The sequence below is a fragment of the Equus przewalskii genome, chromosome 6, assembly GCF_037783145.1.
Source record: "Equus przewalskii isolate Varuska chromosome 6, EquPr2, whole genome shotgun sequence".
NCBI classification, from domain to species: domain Eukaryota; kingdom Metazoa; phylum Chordata; class Mammalia; order Perissodactyla; family Equidae; genus Equus; species Equus przewalskii.
In genome coordinates, this window is record NC_091836.1 from 72,292,308 (window position 1) to 72,313,526 (window position 21,219).

General features: G+C 36.3%; 2 protein-coding genes across 2 annotated transcripts; one reads left to right on the top strand and one right to left on the bottom strand.

Annotated features, from left to right (window-relative positions):
- Positions 1–7,223: 7,223 nt before the first annotated feature.
- LOC103553725 (olfactory receptor 52B4-like) lies at positions 7,224–8,168 on the top strand. Its single transcript, XM_070626690.1, has one exon. The coding sequence runs from the start codon at positions 7,224–7,226 to the stop codon at positions 8,166–8,168; it is 945 nt and encodes a 314-aa protein (XP_070482791.1).
- A 7,787-nt stretch (positions 8,169–15,955) lies between these two features.
- LOC103553733 (olfactory receptor 52B4-like) lies at positions 15,956–16,906 on the bottom strand. The gene has a single exon (XM_070626632.1). The coding sequence runs from the start codon at positions 16,904–16,906 to the stop codon at positions 15,956–15,958; it is 951 nt and encodes a 316-aa protein (XP_070482733.1).
- Positions 16,907–21,219: the final 4,313 nt, after the last annotated feature.

The window sequence follows — 21,219 nt, forward strand, 5'->3', positions numbered from 1 at the left end:
TTTCTTAAATATGACATAAAACTCATAAAATATAAAAGAAAATAGTAAATACATTGAACTGTATTTATTCAGATTGGATAACAGATAAAACCTATACACTGCTTACAAAGAAATATCTTAAGTATAGAGACATAGAAAAGTTAGAAGTAAAAAGATGGAAAAACATGTATCATGCAAATACCAACTGAAATAAAGCCCATATTGCTATACTAAGAAAAAAGAGAGTGGAGGGGGCAGCTGGTCATGTAGTGGTCAAGTTCTTGTGCTCTGCTTGGCCTGGGGTTTGCAGGTTCAGATCCCAGGTGTGGACCTATGCATCTCTTATCACACCATTTGTATGTCCCACATACAAAATAGAGAAAGACTGACACAGATGTTAGCTCAGGGACAATCTTCCTCTCACACACACACATACAAAAACAAAAAAAGTGAGAGAGTGGACTTTAGGGTAAGAATTATAACTAGAGATATAGAGGGATATTTCATAATAATTAAGGCATAAGTTCACTAGAAAGACATGAATATTCTAAATCTGTATATGTTAAGTAGCATAGCTTCAAAATACATAAAGTAAAAATTGACGGTAGTAAAAGGAAAATTAATCAAATCCAATAGGATAGTGGGAGACTTTGACACATCTCCCAATTGATGGAAAACAGAGACAAAGACTAATAAGACTGATAGGACATAGAGGGTAGTCAACGTAATTTAAAAAATGGACTTATTTGATATTTATAGAACACTGCATTCAATAACAAGAGAATACACAATCTTTTCATATGCACATGGAACAGTTACCAAAATTGGCCATGGGTTAATTTATAAAGGAATCTTTACCAAATTTCAAAGAATTGAAATCACTCAGAGCATCTGGTCAGCCATTAGCAAAACTGAAACAGAAACCAATTACACAAAGATAATTTAAAAATCCACAACTTTATAAAAATATACTTCAAATAACATTGGGTTAAGAAGTCACATGGAAATTAGGAACATTTTGAACTATATTAAAATGAGAAAACAAAATATCAAAATCTGCAGGATGCAGCTAAAGAAGTGCTTAGAGAGAAATTTATAGGCTTTAATTGTGCATAGTAGAAGAGAGTAAAAAGTAGAAAACCAATTGTCTATAATTCCACCTCAGGAAGCTGGGAAAGGATTAACAAATCAACTTAAAAAATCTAGAAGAAATGAAATAATAAAGATAAAAAATCAGTACAATTAAAACTAAAATATTTTAGAGAAAATAACCAAAGGCAGAAGTTGGCACTTTCAAAAGGTTAATACACTTGATATACTCCAACACAGATCAAACAACAAAAAAAAGAACAAACATAAATTACCAATATCAAGATTGGAATAAGAGACATCACAACAGACACTGGAGATATTAAAAATGTAAAAGTACATTCTCAGTTACTTTAGACTAACGTATTTGACAGTTTAGGTAAGATAATAAAATTCCTTAAAATATGAAATTTACCAAAACTGACACAAGAAGTAGAAAATCTGAATAGTCCATTCCTTTAGAGAAATTAAATCTGTTATTAAAAATCTAATCACAAAGAAAATCCCAGACCTTAAATCCTATGTGCTTACGAAGTCCTTGAGGGGAATATTACTGAAACTCTTGGTTTTTCTCCTGGGGTTTTTTTCTCCAGTCTTCCTCATTTTAATAAATGTCCATCCACTTAGTTATTTGAACCTGTGATCTGAGATTGTCCTTGATTCCCCCTCTTCTTCAGTTTTTCAGTACAGTCCAATCCATCAATGAGCCCTAGAGATACTAAAGGAAGGTCTTCAGGCTGAAAACAAATAGTACCATTGATACCAGATGGAAACTTGGTTCCTGAGAAAGAAAAGTGTATCAGAAATTGTAAATATTGTATTAAATATAAAAATGTATTTTCATCTTGATTTCTTTAAATACACATGACTATTTAGAGCAAAAATTATAACACTATCCTGTGGGGTTTATAATGTATGAACATATATAATACATATAACAACTATAGTAAAGAGACGGGGTGATGAAAGGAATGAGGCTACAGAGGTTTCCATATTTTCTATGAAGTTGCACAATATGAAGAAAGCATTTGTCAAAATTCAGGATTTACTCAAAATAAAAACTCTCAGCAACTAGGAATAGAAGGAAACATCCTCAACTTGATAAACTTGGTAAATAGCATCCATGTGAAATGAGCCAGTAACATTATATTTAAATGTGAAATGAAACAATTTTCTCTAAAATCGGGAACAAGGCAAGTATACCCACTCTCACTAATTTTATTCAACATTATTACAATCATGGAAGAAAAATAAGTAAAAGTTATTCAAGTTGCTAAGGAAGAAATAGAACTGTATTGATTTGCAGATGATGTTATATGTATGTGAAAATCCTAAGGAATCGACATAACAACTGCTAGGATTAGTAGTTGAATTTAGCAATGTCATAGAATGCAAGTTTAAAATACATAAATAAATTATATACATATATTTATTTTTATATATGAGCATCAAGTAACCAGAAAATAAATTAAGAATTATTTCATTTACTATAGGATCAGTGCCCCCATAAATACTTAAGAACAAGTTTAACAAAATAAATGCAGGATCTCCACACAGAAAACTAAAAAATATTGCTGGGAAAAATTAAAGCAGACCTAAATAAAAGATGAGATACGGGGCCGGCCCTGTGGCATAGAGGTTAAGTCTGGCAGACTCCGGTTCAGTGACCTGGGTTCCTGGGTTTAGATCTCTGCCATGGACCTACACCACTCATCATTCATGCTGTGGCGATGACCCACATGTAAAATGGAGGAAGACTGGCACAGATGTTAGCTCAGGGCTAATCTTCCTCAAGCGAAAAGAGGAAGATTGACAACAGATGTTAGCTCAGGGTGAATCTTCATGGATTGGAAGACTCAATATTGTTGACTTAATTCTACCCAAAATGATCTACAGATTCATTAGAACCTCAATCATGTTCCCAGCAAGGTTTTTAAACAGAAGCTTACAAGTTGATTCTAAACTTCATATAGAAATGCAAAGGACTTAGAATATCTAAAGCAATCTGGAAAAGAGGAACAAAAAAGCTGAAGAACTTACTCTACTTTAATATTTACTGTGAAGCTTCAGTACTGTGGTACTGGCATAGAAATAGAAAAATATGTCAATGGAATAGAATAGAGATCCCAGACATGGAAACTTACTTATAGGAACATTTGATTTTTCAACACAGTTGACAAAACAATTGGATGAGTAAAGAAGAGTCATGTTAAAAAATGGTTCTAGGAAAATTGTATATCTATATAGAAACAAATATATCTTTACTCTTACCTCATACTGTTCATAGAAATTAATCCAAAGATGACCATAGATCTAAATGTAAAGATTTAAACCATAAAGCTTTTAGAAGGAAACAGGAGAATATTTCTGTGACAAGAGGGTAGAGAAAGATTTCTTACTAGGTTACAAAAAGCAATAACCATAAATATAAAACTCATTTGTGAGTCAGACTTCATTAAAATAAAAGCTTCTCTCATCAAAAGATAATTGAAAAGTCAAGCTACAGTCCAAGAGAATATATTCATTGACATATATCTGACAGAGGACTGGTATCCAGGTTATATAAAACCTCCTATAACTCAATAATAAAAATAGAAGAAATGCATTAAAAACTGGGCAACACGTTAGAAAAGACACTTCACTAAATAAGATATACAGAAGGATAGCAAGTGCGCAAAACATGTGCTCAATATTTATTGGTCATTAAGGAAATACGAATGAAAACATAAAGGAAATACCATTAGTGTCCTACCACAATTGCTAAAATTATAAAGATAGATAAATGTTGATGAGGACATGTAGCAACTAGAATTCTCATATCATGTTGGTGAGAGTGTAAAATGGTACACCCACTTTGAAAGAAGTTTTGGCAATTTCTTATGAAATAAGATATATATCTTCTGCATGACCAAGCAGTTCAAATCCCAGATATTTTCCCAGATGAAGTTGAAACACATGTCCACAAAAATACACTTGACCTCTGTGTTAGTCAAGGTTCTCCAGAGAAACAGAACCAATAGGATTGTGTGTGTGTGTGTGTGTGTGTGTGTGTATGTTTGTGTGTTTATTTATTTTAAGGAATTGGCTCACACACTTGTGGAGGCTGGCAAGTCCTAAATCTGCAGGGTAGGCTTCAGGATGGAGACCCAGGGAAGAACTAATGTTGCAGCTCTAGGCCAAAGACAGTCTGGAGGAACAATTCCCACTTTTTGGAGGGAGCTCACTCTGTTGTCTCTTAAGGCCATCAACTGATTGGATGAGGCCCACCCACATTATGAAGAGTAATCTTGCTTTACTCAAGTTGAAAATCTGATTTAAATGTTAATCTCATCTAAAAATATCTTCACAGCAACATCCAGACCAGTGTTCGACCAAACGTCTGGGTACTGTGGCCTAGCAAGTTTACTAGTGGATAACATTAATCATCACAGCCTCCACCAATGAGAATGGATATATTCATACAACAGAAGTACAACTCATGATAATCATCAACAAGAACAAAAAACAAACAAGTAAGAATTTTTATTGAGCTCCTTTCTAATTTAAGCGGGAGTAGTTTTTTTTGAATCAACTTCTTACATCATTTCAATTAGAATTCTGTGTATTTCTTATCATACACAGACACAAAGATGATTGTTAGACATGAAGCTGTTTCTTCTTTACTAATATGTATGTAATATTTACTCGGACAAACTAAATAAAAATGAAAAGATGTGAACATGATATGAAAAGGAGGAGATAATTTTATCAACCAGAGGAGCTTTGCTAAGTAAGATAACTGAAAATTAAATGTAGACTATTTGGTAGCCAAAGGAAAAGAGAGTACAGAGTATTTTTCGTAGTTGACGTTGAAAAACATGGGTAGTGTAAATAGATTAAAAAAGGATATTAAAGTATTCTTGTGTAAATATTTAAAACATTATTATTACAAATTCTAAAGTTTAAATGACTTTAAATGTACGGTATATATTTAATTTCCAGTTTGTCTAAACTTTGAAGGAATATATTTGTTATAATCAGTGCTTAAAAGTAATTTATATGTTAATTTCAAATTGCTCATACTGACTAAAAATGGAATTAATACTTGCTAATTCCCACTAAAATGGAAACAGGAATATTTGTGCAGTAATACTAAGAATCAATTAATTAAAAGAAAGCACATGTGCCCCCATAATCCAGGAATGGTGTTGTGGAGGAAGGAGTGGTGTGGGCAGAGTGGGAGGGACATAATGACAGTACCCAAATGTATGGGTCAGAAAGGGTGTTGTCGAAAGGACAGCTCTATGTCTGCACTGCCTGGGGTCATAGTTGTCCCTTAGGGCTTCAGGCAGATGTGTAAAATCTCAGCTCCCTGGCCCCTATCACTCTGAGATCCTATTGCAACTAACCCCATTTTAGTCCTTGAGAACTCCGTTTGAAGCTGGTGAGTGAAATTTTTTTTGTGGTGAGGGGAAATTTCAGCGGGGAAGACCTACTCCTGACTATATGTTATAGGACCTAAAATAGGTGGCTGAAAATGTTAAGATCTTTTTTAGAGTCAAATAGATCCAGTTGGAGAGAATAGAGCAGTTGTGTCCTGGAGCCATTTACACGGATTCATGAGAGTCAATAGCGCATATTGCGACACATATTGGTTGCTTAAAATGGTCCATGGTGGGAGTACATACATCACGGAAATTGGCAAATGCTACAAATCAGACTTTGTTTTATTTTATTCATTTGAATTTGTGTGTGTGTGTTTATATATATGTGTGTGTATATATATACACACACATATATATATATATTTTAAAGATTTTATTTTTTTTCCTTTTTCTCCCCAAAGCCCCCCGGTACATAGTGGTATATTCTTCGTTGTGGGTCCTTCTAGTTGTGGCATGTGGGACGCTGCCTCAGTGTGGTTTGATGAGCAGTGCCATGTCCGTGCCCAGGATTCGAACTGACGAAACACTGGGCCGCCTGCAGCGCAGCGTGCGAACTTAACCACTCGGCCACTGGGCCAGCCCCTACACATATATATTTTTTGATGAGCCAGTTTACCAGCACACCACTGGACCAGATTACAATTATGGAATGTCCTAGTAGAGTGGAAAGTGCTATCATGGAGGGAGAGTGAGGAACCTCTGGGGTTGAGGAGCTCTTTAGCTCTTAATGTGCCAAAGAGCCCTGAGTCCCTACAGATAATGTTCCATATTGGCCTCAGATCTTGACTATTAAACATCCAAGGTATTTATTCATGACTTCATTGCCCATTACCACACTCATTTAATATTTGTCATTGGGTTGTTTTCTTGAACATTTTGAGGACTTACACTGTACTTCAGTGTGCTAGGTTCTGGAAATGCACAAAGGAAAAAGGCACTACTCAGACCACGGAAAGTTCACAATCAATTGGGGGATCATTGACAGGTAGTCAGATATGCTCCCATCTGTGAAATAAATACTCTGACATTAGACTCCTTATGGAAGCAGGCAAAAGAGTAACTTAAGGGGAGATGTGTCATGCACGAGGTGAGAAGTGCTCCAAATAGGGGTAATTCTCTTAGAAGAACAAAGCAGAAAGATTGAGATGACTTCTTCAGGATGCAGAAGGCATCTGGATCAAGGCTGTGAAAACCTTCATGAGGCGTTTGAGAAGTTTCTTAGAGTGACCTTGGGTTAGACAATCAACCTCTCTAGTACATGCAAGTTCACCTGTGGACCAGACCTTAACTCCTGAGCTTCTTAGCTCTATTCTGTGCCTCCCATAAGAAGAATTCTCTTTGCCACTTCTTCCATCTATTGACATGTTACACTATCTGTAAGGGTAACTTCGGATATGTACTCATTCTCAAAAACTTCACAAATACAGAATGCATCACTTCTCTTGTGTTACTGTATTGGTTTTATTTTGTACAACTAAGATATTGATGTAATAATTTAATTTTCTTTAGCTATATAAATGTCTATCTTGTTTTGTGATTAAGATATCATTTAGAGAACAAACTAAGTCTTGTTCGTCAATACATATAACATAGCTCCTGGAATCCTCTGAACTGAATGGGATCAGGTAGGTGCCAAAAGTGCTGATGATACCAAAGAAAACCTTCGAATGTAATCTATATTTTTCTTGTCTCTGCTCACAGATGGTGGAGTCCCAAGTGGTCTTGCCAGGTATGACTATCTTAAACCATACTGGCGTTAGCCACACAGTCTTCCACCTGCTGGGCATCCCCGGACTAGAGGACCAGCACATGTGGATTTCCATCCCCTTCTTCATTTCCTATGTCATCGCGCTGCTTGGGAATAGCCTGCTCATCTGCATTATCCTCATGAAAAGCAGCCTCCACGAACCCATGTACCTCTTCCTTTGCATGCTGGCTGGAGCAGACGTTGTCCTCTCCACGTGCACAGTACCACAAGCTTTGGCCATCTTCTGGTTCCATGCTGGGGAGATCTCCCTTGATCGCTGCATTACTCAGGTATTCTTCCTCTCTTCCACTTTCATCTTTGAGTCAGGGGTCTTGCTGGTGATGGCATTTGACCGCTACATTGCCATATGCTACCCACTGAGATACACCACTATCCTTACATATGCACTTACAGGTAAAATTGGTGTGACTATCTTTCTGAGAAGTTATGGTACAATTTTCCCCATAGTATTTCTTCTGAAAAGATTGACTTTCTGTAAAAGTAACATCCTCCCAAACACTGCTTGTAAGCACATTGTTTTGGCCCATGTTTCTTGTGATGACATACAAGTAAACATCTGGTATGGGTTTTTTGTTCTAATGTCAACCTTGGTCATAGATGTTGCACTAATTTTTATTTCTTATGTGCTCATTCTCCATGCTGTCTTCCACATCCCTTCCCGAGATGCTCGCCACAAAGCTCTCAACACATGTGGCTCCCATGTCTGTGTCATCATCCTCTTTTATGCACCTGGCATCTTTTCAGTCCTCACTCAGCGATTTGGACATCACATCTCACCCCATATCCATGTCCTGCTGGCCAATGTCTATATTCTTGTTCCACCTATGCTGAATCCCATCATTTATGGAATCAAGACCAAACAGATCCGGGATCATGTGGTTCATATGTTCTTCACAAGGCAGAAATGAATGTGATGATGGAAACATTGTACTTTTCTTGATAATTCTCTCCATGCATGAGGTGAGATTTAGCATCAGGATATGGGAATGTACAGCCGAGAAACTAGTTAAATGAATCCATGTATTAGTGTCTCTAGAGCAACAGCATTGGGACAATTTTGTTCACGTTTCTTCCAAAACCTCTAATCAGTCATTAATTTCAGTGTCTTTGGATGCTTAGTTTTTTCGTTCATAGCATTAGGAACTAGATCAGTTCACCTCTTTAAATCACTTGCACCTCTACAATCTTAGACTGGCTATTGGAATAATATGAACTGGAGACAGCAGCACTTCCTGGATAGTTGCTGAAATTTCCTTTCCTGATGTGTTTTAAACTTTGAAGAGCTGTACATGTATTATTTCTCTTATGCACGTATCTTCTTCCATTCTTTTCAATGTCCTCTGCATATTCAAATTTTTACCTCTCACACAAATTATTACAATAAAATCATCTGTATCTTATAATTTTAGCATAAATTATATGTATATATTTTACTTCTGTTTTCTGGAACACAAAATGGAGTGAAACTTTATTATATGTTCATGACGTTTTTATTCCTACTGTTAATTGTTTGGAAATAAATATTTAACAATAGCCCACTGCTTGGCTAAGATGCATTATATACACAATAATAATATATTAAACAATTATTAACCAAAAATTATGGTGAAGTATAAGAAATGATTTCTAAAAAGTAACACTCCCTAAGTTAACGACAGCACGTGCATTACGTGCAATACAATAGAGCAGTGAGAAATAAACCCACGTTGTAGGTCTATGTCTTTGGTAATTGAGCTATGCTCTAAATATGTTTGTAGGATAGAGAAGTATGTTCCAGATCAGAAAGTTAAATGTTATTCATTAAAGTATATTTTCCTACACAAATATGCGTCAATCTATGTGAAAATCATATGAATGGTGAATATAGATGAATCATAAGATACAGGTGATTTTTGTAGTAATTTTAGTCTGAATTGTCTAAATTTATTCATTGAACATGATTTACACCAAAAAGGCTAAGTGAAAGTTTTTGAAAAAGAGATATGGTGGCTGTTCAACTTTGCTATTTTATAATCCTCCACAAAAGTGTATTTGCTATTTCTGTTGTATTTACCACTTAATGCTGTAAGATCTAATATTTTTAAATGTTTATTTACTGCTTTTGAAATATGCCACACCATTATATTAACAAAATATTAGCATTCTATCTATAGAAACAAGCATGAAATGAAGTATTATCAGGGGCTGGCCTGGTGGCACAGCGGTTAAGTTTGCACGTTCTGCTTCAGCAGCCTGGGGTTTGCTGGTTCGGATCCAGGATGCAGACGTGGCACCGCTTGGCAAGCCATGCTGTGGTAGGCATCCATCCCACATATAAAGTAGAGGAGGATGGGCATGGATGTTAGCTCAGGGCCAGTCTTCCTCAGCAAAAAGAGGAGGATTGGCAGCAGATGTTAGCTCAGGGCTAATCTTCCTCAACAAAGAACAAAAACAAAAAAGAAGTATTATCAAACACCATTGATTAATATTTCTTTTATTGTAAGAATGTAAGAGATGAATTATTTCAAGTTTTGCTTATCTGAAGATGTTTAAATTTTGTCTTCATTTTAAAAGTATTACTCATGGGTATAGAATTTTTAATTGGCAGGGATTTTTTTTTTCAGAACTTGAAAAATTTTCTTCTAGTACCATCTTTCTCCTTTTGTATTGAAAACTCACCTAAAAATTTTATTGTTGCTCTTTTGAATGTATTGTGCTTTTATTTCTTGAAACATTTAAGATTTTATTTATTTATTTTTTTTTCAGAATATTTGTTACCATGTATGGTTTGCTTTGCATGTATCCTTCTTGGGATTTTCTGAGCTTCTTGACTATGTGAGTTTATACTTTTCATCAGTTTGGGAAAATTTTCAGCCATTATCTCCCTGAACATTATATCTGCCCCACTTTCTCTCTCCTCAATATATTTAGAAATTTTGATGTATCTATTATGTCTTATTCTCATTTATTATTATTTTTGCCGTTACTTTTTTCTTCCTACTTCAGTTTCTATTATTTCTGTCAATCTATCTTCCAGTTCACTAACCCTGTTCTGCTGTGTAAAATCTGCTCATTCATTAAAGCTTATTCTCAGATAAGCATGTTTTTCAGTTCTATAATATTCATTTAAATGTTTTCCAGATTCTAATTCTCTCGATAAATTCTTCATACTCTTAAGTAATTTCACCATATTTTGCTCTCTTAAAGAAAATATTTATTAAAATTCTATAGTTCCTTGTCTGATAACTCCAGTTATCGAGTCATCTATCAGTCTGCGTTTCTTTTTAGATTTTTCCTTGATCACTGATTGTCAAGTTTTTCCTCTTTCTATGTCTAGTAGTTTTTAAATCTTATGCTTGATATTCTAACAAAACACCCATAGAGGCTGCAGATAATGTTATCTTCTGTCACAAGTGTTTTCTCTGTCTTCTGTTACACAGATAAGGCAAGCAGTGGACCACTCACTCTAATGAGGACTTAGCTTGAGTCGAGGCCAGGTTTCAGTCAGACTCAGTCTTTGTCTTTTATGCTCTTATTCCTAGAACAGAAGTCTTTAGAAATTTTAATTAAGATCCTGGAAGGCCCTTTTGTTCTCAGTCGGTTTTTTTTTTAGTTTATTTAAAAAATTTTTTTAAATTTTGGTAACATTGGTTTATAACATTATATAAATTTCAGGTGTACATCGTCATATATTTCCAATTCTGTGTAGATGACATCATGTTCACCATTCAAAGGCTAATTACAATCCATCACCACACACATGTGCCTAATCACCCCTTTCACCCTCCTCCCTTCCCCCTTCTCCTCTGGTAGCCACCAATCCAATGTCTGTTGCTATGTGTTTGTCATTGTTTTTATCGTCTACTTATTAATGAGATCATATGGTATTTGACTTTCTCCCTCTGACTTATTTCACTCAGCGTAATACCCTCAAGGTCCATCCATGTTGTCACAAATGGCCGGATTTCATAATTTCTTATGGCTGAATAGTATTCCATTGTGTATATATACCACATTGTCTTTATCCATTCGTCCCTTGATGGACACCTAGGTTGCTTCCAAGTCTTGGCCATTGTGAATAATGCTGCAATGAACACAGGGGTGCATGTATCTTTACACATTCGTGTTTTATATTCTTTGGATAAACACCCAGCAGTGGAATAGCTGGATCATATATGGTAGATCTATTCTTAATTTTCTCAGGAAACTCCACAGTTGGCTGGACCAGTTTGCATTCCCACCAGCAGTGTATGAGGGTTCCCTTCTCTCCACATCCTCTCCAATACTTATTGTTTCCTGTCTTGTTAATTATAGCCATTCTGATGGGAGTCAGGTGATATCTCATTGTAGTTTTGATTTGCATTTCCCTGATAGTTAATGACGTTGAACATCGTTTCATGTACCTCTTGTCCAAATCTTCTTTGGAGAAATGTCTGTTCCAATCTTTTGCCCATTTCTTAATTGGGTTGTTAGTTTTTTTATGGTTGAGATGTATGAGTTCTTTGTATATTTTGGATATTAACCCCTTATCAGATATATGGTTTGCAAATATCTTCTTCCAATTATTAGGTGGTCTTTTTGTTTTGTCGATGGTTTCCTTTGCTGTGCAGAAGGTTTTTAGTTTGATGTAGTCCCATTTGTTCATTTTTTCTTTAGTTTTGCTTGCCTGCTCAGACATGAGAAGTACCATTTTTAATTACCCCAAAAGAAAAAAGTATTTAGGTGAAAAGCTAGCAAAGTATGTATAGGATCTGTATGCTGAAAATCAGAAAACGCTGATGAAATAAATCAAAGGAGACTTAAATAAATGGAGAGGTATACCAGGTTCATGAACTGGAAAACTCAACATAGTAAAGATGTCAGCAACACTCTTCCTCAAGCAAAAAGAGGAAGATTGGTAACAGATGTTAGCTCAGGGCTAATCTTCCTCACCAAAAAAAAGAAAGGCAAAATACACAAACTGACATTTCACTGAAGAGGAATGTTCAGATGACAAACAAGGACATGGAAAATGTACAATATGTACATTCTTTAGCATTTAAAGAAATGCAAATTAAAACCACAATGAATAAACCTATTATAATGACTGAAATAAAAAATAGCAAGGACACCAAATGTTGATGAGGATATAGAGAAACTAGATGACTCACGTATTGCTGGTGGGAATGTAAAATGGTAGAGCCACTCAGGAAATCAGCCTGGTGGTTTTTTATACAGTTAAATATGCAGTATTGTACAATTCAGCATTGCACGCTTAAGAATTTATCTCAGAGAAATGAAAACTTACATTTACACAAACACCTGTGCATGAATGTTCATAGCAGCTTTATTTATAATAGTCAAAAACTAGAAACAACTAAAATGTTATTTAACATACGAATGTTTAAAAACACTGTGGTACATCCATATCATGGAATTCTACACAACAATAAAAAAACCCAAATGATTGATACACAATTTGGATGGATCACAAGGGAATTATGCTGAGTGAAATAAACCCAGTCTCCAAAATTTATGTGCTGTACAATTTCATTTATATAACATTCATGAAATAGCAAAATTGTAGAGATGGAGGACCAATTAGTGGTTGCCAGAGGCTAGGTATGGAAAGAGAGGAATGTGGGTGAGGCTACAAAAGGAATCCATAAGTGGCGATGGAACAATTCTGTATCTGAATTATGGTGGTGGTTCCATGAATCTGTAATGTCATATAATAGAACTATACACACACAGACATAAGCACACACACAAGCAGTGCATGTAACATTGATGAAATCTAAGTTCTGTGGTTTGTACCAATGTCAACTTTACAGTTTTGATATGGTACTACAGTTATGCAAGATGTTACCATAGGGGAAAACTGGATGAAGGATAAACAGTACCTTCTAGTACATTACATATTTTTTGCAACTTCCTATAATTATTTCAAAATAAAAGATTAAAAAAATTGTTGAATGTGAAACAAAGATATTATGACAAATGAAAATAAATAACAATTATAATAGCAAATACATATAACACTACATGCCTGATGCCATTCTAAACACTTTATATACATTAACCCATTTAATCCTCAAAAGAACTCTATAATGTTGATAAAATAATCCTAATTTAGAGATGAGAAAATGAAAATAGAGAAGTGGATGTGAATAAAACTCAAATCCTAGCTTAAGGAGAATTTCCTGTGGTTAACCACTGGAAAAAGACAAAATAAAAGACATACATATAGCTACTGATATTTAAATCAGTTTATAAAAATATTAAGAATAAAAGACAAACATATTGGACAAATACTTAAATACGAGAGTGAAAACATACATCATTATCAATAAATTAAAAAAATATTGAAAAGCAATAAGGACAACATAGAGTTTTCAAGAGTTAAAGGGGCAAAAGCAAGAACAGCCAGAATCTTCTAGGAGATTTAGTAGGCAAGAGAAGAAACTTGAGAAATAAACAAGAAATGGATTTGTTCCTGCCTCTGCCATTTTCCTTGGTAGAGTTTCCATTTCCTCATCTTCAGTACTTATTTTATGGAGCTCAGATGAAGCTTATGTGAAGCAATGTACATAAAATGCTTAGCTTGGGTGCTGTAACATCACAAGTACTCAACAAATGTAGTTATCTCTACTTCGTGAGATGAACTATGACTATCTAATAAATGCTTGACCTCAGTAGCAAAAAAAAATATAAGTAAAAATTGCAGTATAATGTTATTTTTGTCCTTTTGAGTGGCAAAGTTTTAAAAAATGAAAATACTCAACCCCATTGTAAATGCAGAGAGATATATTATGCATCTTCTCTGAGTGCAATTTTATAGGATTCATCAAAAAATCTAAAAAGTCTGCAATAGCATTTCTAGGATTCTATCCTTAAAATAAAAATGGAAAGATCAGAGTAGCTTTATGTATAAGATGTTTAGAGAAGGCTTGTTTATATAGTTAAAAATGGAAACCTCCAAATGTCCAACAAGATTGAAAATGAATGAAAATAAACATGCATAGAACAAGAAATGTCAGGCAGTATACCAAAATGCTACCAGTGGATTTCTCCTGACTAGGGATTTTCTTTATATTTTTGTTGTTTTCCAATTGTCTTGCATGGAGCATTTGAATTTTATTTTAGAAGACAATACTTATAAATAATTTATTTAGAACATATCTGGGATGTGTACTTAGGCAACAAGTAGAACTGAGCCTTAAATTTGTAAATATATAGCCATTATGCCATCCAAAAAAGACTTAGAAGATGAATGCCTGATCAAATAAATTAAAGCAAAATCTTGCAATGAAATTTTATATAGACATAGTAATTGATTGTATAAATCCATATATATTAGAAACCAATACTGTCAACAATGTACTGCTAGAAAAGAAAAGTAGGTTACAGACCATTTACATAGTATGATAGGTACTCTATGTATCATATGATACTTCCAGATTGATATAGGTATAGATACAGATGGAGAAAAAATACAGACACTGAATCAGATACAGGTGTAGAAATAGATATAAAAGTTCTAGATTTGGATGTATAGCTAAAGAAAAAAATTCGACAATAAAATTGGTTGAGGGCTGTAAGATTATGGGTTTATTAGTTCCAAGTCACATTTGTCTTTTTTCATAACTTCTAATGTTTTCTACAAGGAACATAGATTTTAGTCAAATAAGTATTAAAAAAGAAATATGGACAATATACTATTTTTCTCAAAGGGGAGTTATGAACTAAACAATAGTACATTGGGAAGGAATTGTGGTTAGAGAAAGTGTCACAGAGGAGTTGAGATGAGAATTGGGTATGAAAGGAGGAATAACAGTTTTCCGCAAGTCAAGGGAGGTTATTCCAACACACCAGAGATACATGGAGAGCATGGCATGACCTGGAAAAGCCGAGGAGTTAATGGCCTCGTGTGTCTGAAGCTCAGGATGCTTTGAAAGTGATATGGGAAGTTTTGCTGTAAAGGAGGTCAGGAACCAGGTCATCAAAGACCTTGAATGCCCTGCTGAGGAGGAGATCTTTGAAGAACATGGCCTGACACTGAGATGGAGGCGTTCCCACTCCCCACGGTTCTCCCAGCACACACCACCCCTTCGGAAAACACATTAGTATTCTGCCATCACAGGAGTGGTCCGTCTCAAGCCCCTCAGTCTCCTCAAGGATTGTTCTGCAAAATACAAAACAAGCGATTCATTTACATTCCCTTATTATACACAGGCATGTTGACAGGATATAAATTATAATATAGTAGGAATAATTACAAAACCTAGGAATCACTGATTCTAAGAATGTCATATAGCTAGAATGAAGGACATTAAAAAATAGAGGTTTATATGTGATTGCCTAGAGATATCACAAGATATCTCAGAGAGTGGGAAACTCAGTGAGGAAGGGCTGAACAAATTCCTTGCTCAGAGCGCTATTCTCACTTCATCTATTTCTAAAGATCAGGCTAGTGTCCTTAAAGTCAGACAACTTCTGAAAATCAATTCAGCCTGTTCCAAGTTCTTTGTAGGAGGTAGTTTCCTCAGTCAAACATAGCACTGCTTTCTCAGGTTGTTTTGACAGTGGAAGAGAAAGTCCTGCAACCTCCCTGGTTAACTTGCTCCAGAGACTGTATTCATTGAACTATTTCCTAGTGTTTCAGCTGAACTGTCACACCACGACTTCCATAGAACACTCACAGATAGCTAGAGATGCTGAAAACTCAGTACTTACATCAAAGTGGTTTCTGCTTTACAAACAAGATGTGAACCAGCTGCTCTTGTATTTGCTTGGTCTTGATCCCATAAATGATAGGATTCAGCATAGGTGAAGCAAGCATGCAGACATTAGCCAACAAGATGTGGATATGAGGTGGAATGTGGCGTCCAAACCTCTGAGCAAGGATGGTGAAGATTCCAGGCCCATAAAAGAGGATGATGATGCAGATATGGGAACCACATGTATTGAGAGCTTTATAGCGAGCATCTAGGGAAGGCATGTGGAAGACAGCACGGAGAATCAGCACATAAGAAACAAAAATTAGCACAACATCTAAAACCACTGTTAACATTAGGATGGAAAACCCATACCAGATGTTCACTCGAATGTCATTACAAGCATATTTGGCCAAGCCAATGTGTTCACAAAAAGTGTGTGGCATAATATTATTTTGGCAGAAAGTCAATCTTTTCAAAAGAAATATTATGGGGGAAATTGTACCATAACTTCTCAGAAAGATAGTCACTCCAATTTTCCCAATCAATGCATGTGTAAGAATAGTGGTGTATCTCAGTGGGTAGCATATGGCAATGAATCGGTCAAATGCGATCACTAGCAAGACCCCTGACTCAGAGATGAAAGTCGAATGGATGAAGAAGAGCTGAATGATGCAGCAATTCAGGGAGATCTCTCCAGCATGGAACCAGAAGATGGCCAAGGCCTGAGGTACTGTGCACGTGGAGAGGACAATGTCTGCTCCAGCCAGCATGCAGATGAAGAGGTACATGGGTTCACGGAGGCTGCGCTTTGTGAGGATGATGAAGATGAGCAGGCTGTTCCCAAGGAGGGCGATGACATAGGAAACAAAGAAGGGGATGGAAATCCACATGTGCTGGTCCTCTAGTCTGGGGATGCCCAGCAAGCAGAAGACTGTGTGGCTAATGCCAGTGTGGTTTAAGGTAGTCATTCCTGGAACAGAACACCTGGGACCTCACTTCCTATTCACAGATATAGAGGAAAATACATATTCCTTTTTAATATATTCTTAAGAGGAATTATAGTAATACTATTTATAAAGCCACTAGGAGTTTTGGCATATCTCATACTCTTCATCTTCTTTGAACATGCAAATAATAGGAAATTTGCAAAGGTGAAAGGATATGGTCTGTACTCCAGTAAGTGACAGCCAATTACACTTATCTCCAACTAATCAAAGTAAGAGATATTATTGTATGCATTTCACTTTCAAACACAGGATTATGAATACACAGAGGAAATCATTATGCATGTCTGGGAAGGCTGTAACAAGATGATACTTGAACATGACTCTGAAATTGACTAGTTTATCATGAAGTGAAGAATGAAAAGAGAAGGGAAGCAGCATAAGAAAAGGTGAATATACAGATCGATGCACAGCATGTTCATGAATCATTTCCAGGGTAGGGTGACAGGGGCATAGAGAGTGCATAAGCAGTGGTACAGGCAGATTTTCCTGATTATGAAGGGCCTTGATCACCATTTCACACTTAGACTCCATCCTTTAAACAGGGGGCAGCCAACAGATGTCTTGAAGCTGGTAGGTTAGAACAATTATTCTAGTTTAGAATGATTACCTGTGGAGGTTTATTGGAGCAGTAAGTGACTGAAAAGACAGGATGCTAAAAGGCCAGTCATGTTCCAGGAATAGAAATGGACCTGAACGTAATATAGTCAATTAAACTAATATTTATTAGCATTGTTTTGTTGAAGGGATTGTAGCATGCACATTGCATGTAGCATTTTATATACTCTTCACGTAGAGAGTAGACATCCACCCTAGTAAGTGGGTATTATCTCCGTTTCACACCTAAGGGAAGTGAGACTCGGAGAATATGAAGCACATGTCCAATTTCACAACCAGTAAATGGTAAAAAAGAGTTTGAAATCTCTCTGACTTCACCATACAGAGTTTGCTCACCTGTGAAGACAGTCAAGGGACCTTTTGGAAGTAACGTCAACAGGGCTTGTGTGCCTGCGGTGAGGCACTCCTTATGCTCACAGTTAGGGAGCTAAGCTGGAAATGACTGGAATTGGAAAATGAAAGGCATTACGCTGGAGTGGGGGTGTTGCAGTACTTGATATTTGGAAGATTCTTCTGCTGATTGAAATTAATGTGTAACTTCATCATTTATTTCCGAGTATACTTTTCTTTATTTGTTCACTTAATCATTCACAAGCACATTTCAAGCGGTGACCAATTTCAGGCATCATGCCATGTGCCTGTGTCCTAACTGGGCTTGTGATTTGAGAGAATGGTGGATATGTAAACAGAAGAGTTTTGTAAAATGTTCCAGGTGAAATGGTCTCAGAGGACACCTTCTGAGAAGACAGCCGTGTCCAATCCCATTTTCATTGGAATGAAGAGATGGAGACAGATTATAAAAAACTCTCTTCAAGTGGTTTCTGAGGATATTAAATGAAGGGGCATCTTAATGCATCTAGTTCAGTGGCTAAAATGTATCTTACGCTCATTGACATTATTTCTTCCACTCCAGTCACCCTCTTGGTGCCCCAGATTTTTCTTTCTGGGGAGGAAAATGGACTCCTAGTTCTCACATCTGTCGAGATGCCCTGGCTGCCTCCCAAAGCCCCCTCTAATGTCTGGCTCGGGGCAGGTGACCACAATTCCCTGCCATTCTTAGGACTCCTTTCATGTTTTTCAAGAGGGATCTGTAATCTAACTAAGCATGTTTTCTGTTTTCTTATCTCTAGTCTGATTAAGGCACTTTCCATTTATTGGATCCCGTCTCTTTATTTACCACCCTTCTGTAACCTCCATCCAGCCTGTATACTCTCAACCTCCCTTCCCGGACCTCACTCTCCACATCTGCTATAACCAATCAGATTGGTGCCTGCGGTCTTCGCCATTCTTTGTCCACACGTATCAATAGCCTCCAAGAATCCTGTCCCCTCTGGCCTGTCTGAGACATAACACTAGCCCAGTCCTCACCTTGATTCCGAAACCACGCCACCTGCAGATGTGTAATTCACTCACCAGTCTTAGACTGAGTTTTCAAGAACAGATATGAGATTGGTGATGAAAGTCAGCTTGCTGCAGGCCGGGAATTGGGCTATTTATCCTCTGTCGTGAGAGCCCTTGGGGGAAGCACTTACACCGGGGCTCCAGGGACAGAGCTGTCTCCACCAGACTTGCCCTCTTCCCAAATTGGCTGAGTCTCTGAGACCATTTCCCCCCTCACTTCCTCCTGTTCCTTTTCTCCCTTGCTTCTCTCCAGAAGATCTCATACAAAAACCATCCACCACCTAACCTAGCCTTGCTACAGGCCTATTTTAATAGAAAGGGAATACAAATGCTTACAATTAATACAGACTCATGGTTTCTAAAGTTTTATTCTTCGTGAGAAGGGTCATGTTGAAATTATATGATCTCCGGGGCTCACATGAATTTCAAATTCCAGAGTCACGAATCATGATGTTTAACTCTGTTATCTAAGGGTATATTAATGTACAAGCTTAACAGTTAGTAGAAGACATGTGAATCTGGATTCCCTTCTATTTCATTTGCCTGGCTCCTTTGGTTGCATTCAAGACTTTTTTCTTAATCTTAATTTTCAGTTTGATTTGGATGGGCCTAGGCAATACTTTCCTTGTTTTTATCCTCCTTTAAGTTCACTGAGACTTTCGAATCTGTAAATTTATTGTTTTTACCTCATTTAGATATATTCAGAAAGTGTTTCTTAGAAAACATTTTTCTGTCCCCTTCTCTCATTTCATTTTTTGAAACCCCAACAACATATATGCTAGACCTTTGACGTCATTGCATCAGTACCTGGGGGTCTTTTGCTTTATTATATTCTTTTTTTCTTCTTCTTTAGCGAGATAATTCTATTGATAGATCTCATGGTCAATTTCTAGAAGCAGGATTACGTTGGTCAAAGGGTAAATGCATTTATAGTTTTGTTATATATTGAAAGAGTCCTTTTACAGAGGCTATACCATTTTTCATTACTGCCAGCAATGTATGGAAGTACTTTTTCCTCACAACCTGTCAGCAAAGTATTTGTCAAACTTTTGAATATTTGTTAATCTGATAGTTTGTCAAGTGTGGTTGACCATCTGCAAAAATGGCTGCCAGTAACTCTTCCCTCTGCTGCACACAAGCAAATTCTCCTATGAAGCGCAGTCTATTACCCATTCCCTTGCATCTGTGTGGCCTCATGACTTGCTTTGACCAATGGAACGACGTTGCAGTATTATATCCTCTGCCCGGTGGCTCCAGAGTGGAGTGAAGGCAGGAACAGTCAGAAGGTGATTATATAACCAAGAGGCAACATTGGGGTAGATTGGACATGGGAAATGAGGAATAGGAAACAAAATAATTACAAATAAAGCTATTGACATATTCATAATCTTAGGTTGCTGCCTCTTGGACTATAAAGTATTTCATTTTGGGCATTTAAAAAAATTTGTTATTGTAAAGAAAAAATAGAAACACAAATATAGAAAACAAAACAAAAAAAAGCCAAACGGTTTGATGAATTATTATAAGGTCAACATCACTTAGGTCAAGAAATAAAAGGGGCTGGCCTGGTGAGGTAGTGGTTAGTTTGCACTCTCCGCTTCTGTGGCCAGGTTTTCAGAGGTTGGGATCCCAGGCATGGACCTACACACTGCTCGTCAGGCCACACTGTAGCCGTGTCCCACATACAAAATAGAGGAAGATTGGCACAGATGTTAGCTCAGCGGCAATCTTCTTCACCAAAAAAAAAAAAAAGAAAGAAAGAAAGAAAGAAAATTTGTCAGACACACCTGTAGTGATGTCCCAGTCACAATGCCCTTCTTTTTGGCATCACTAACTCTTGTAATTACATTTATATTCAAGTGTTTTAGCAATTTGCCACCAAATGCTGTTGGTTTTCGTCTTCAACAATGTTGTGAACATTTCATTCTCCTCTTAACTGAAACTGTCACTGTCTACTCAAGAAACCACTATATATCCAATATAGCAAAACTACATCTAAATCTAAAGCTCCCACTCCTTATAGTACACGGGCAAGCTATTAATTGAACAGATAATATTAGATTTTAGAAATAATATGCAGCCTATTATCTACCTTGGGTTTCTACTGAAGCTGGCAGTAGTAAAAGAGATATAATTTAAAAGCAAAGACATTTATAAGTTCAAAATACAATATAATTCTTTGTCATTAAAGAAAAAAGTGTTTTTAATTAATATACATAAACTGAGCAAAAAGAAATTATTTTAAAAGGATGGGCTAG

What these genes read in the sequence shown, in the direction of transcription:
- LOC103553725 (XM_070626690.1), top strand. Translation starts at nt 7,224, where the DNA reads ATGACTATCTTAAACCATACTGGCGTTAGCCACACAGTCTTCCACCTG.
- LOC103553733 (XM_070626632.1), bottom strand. Translation starts at nt 16,906, where the DNA reads ATGACTACCTTAAACCACACTGGCATTAGCCACACAGTCTTCTGCTTG.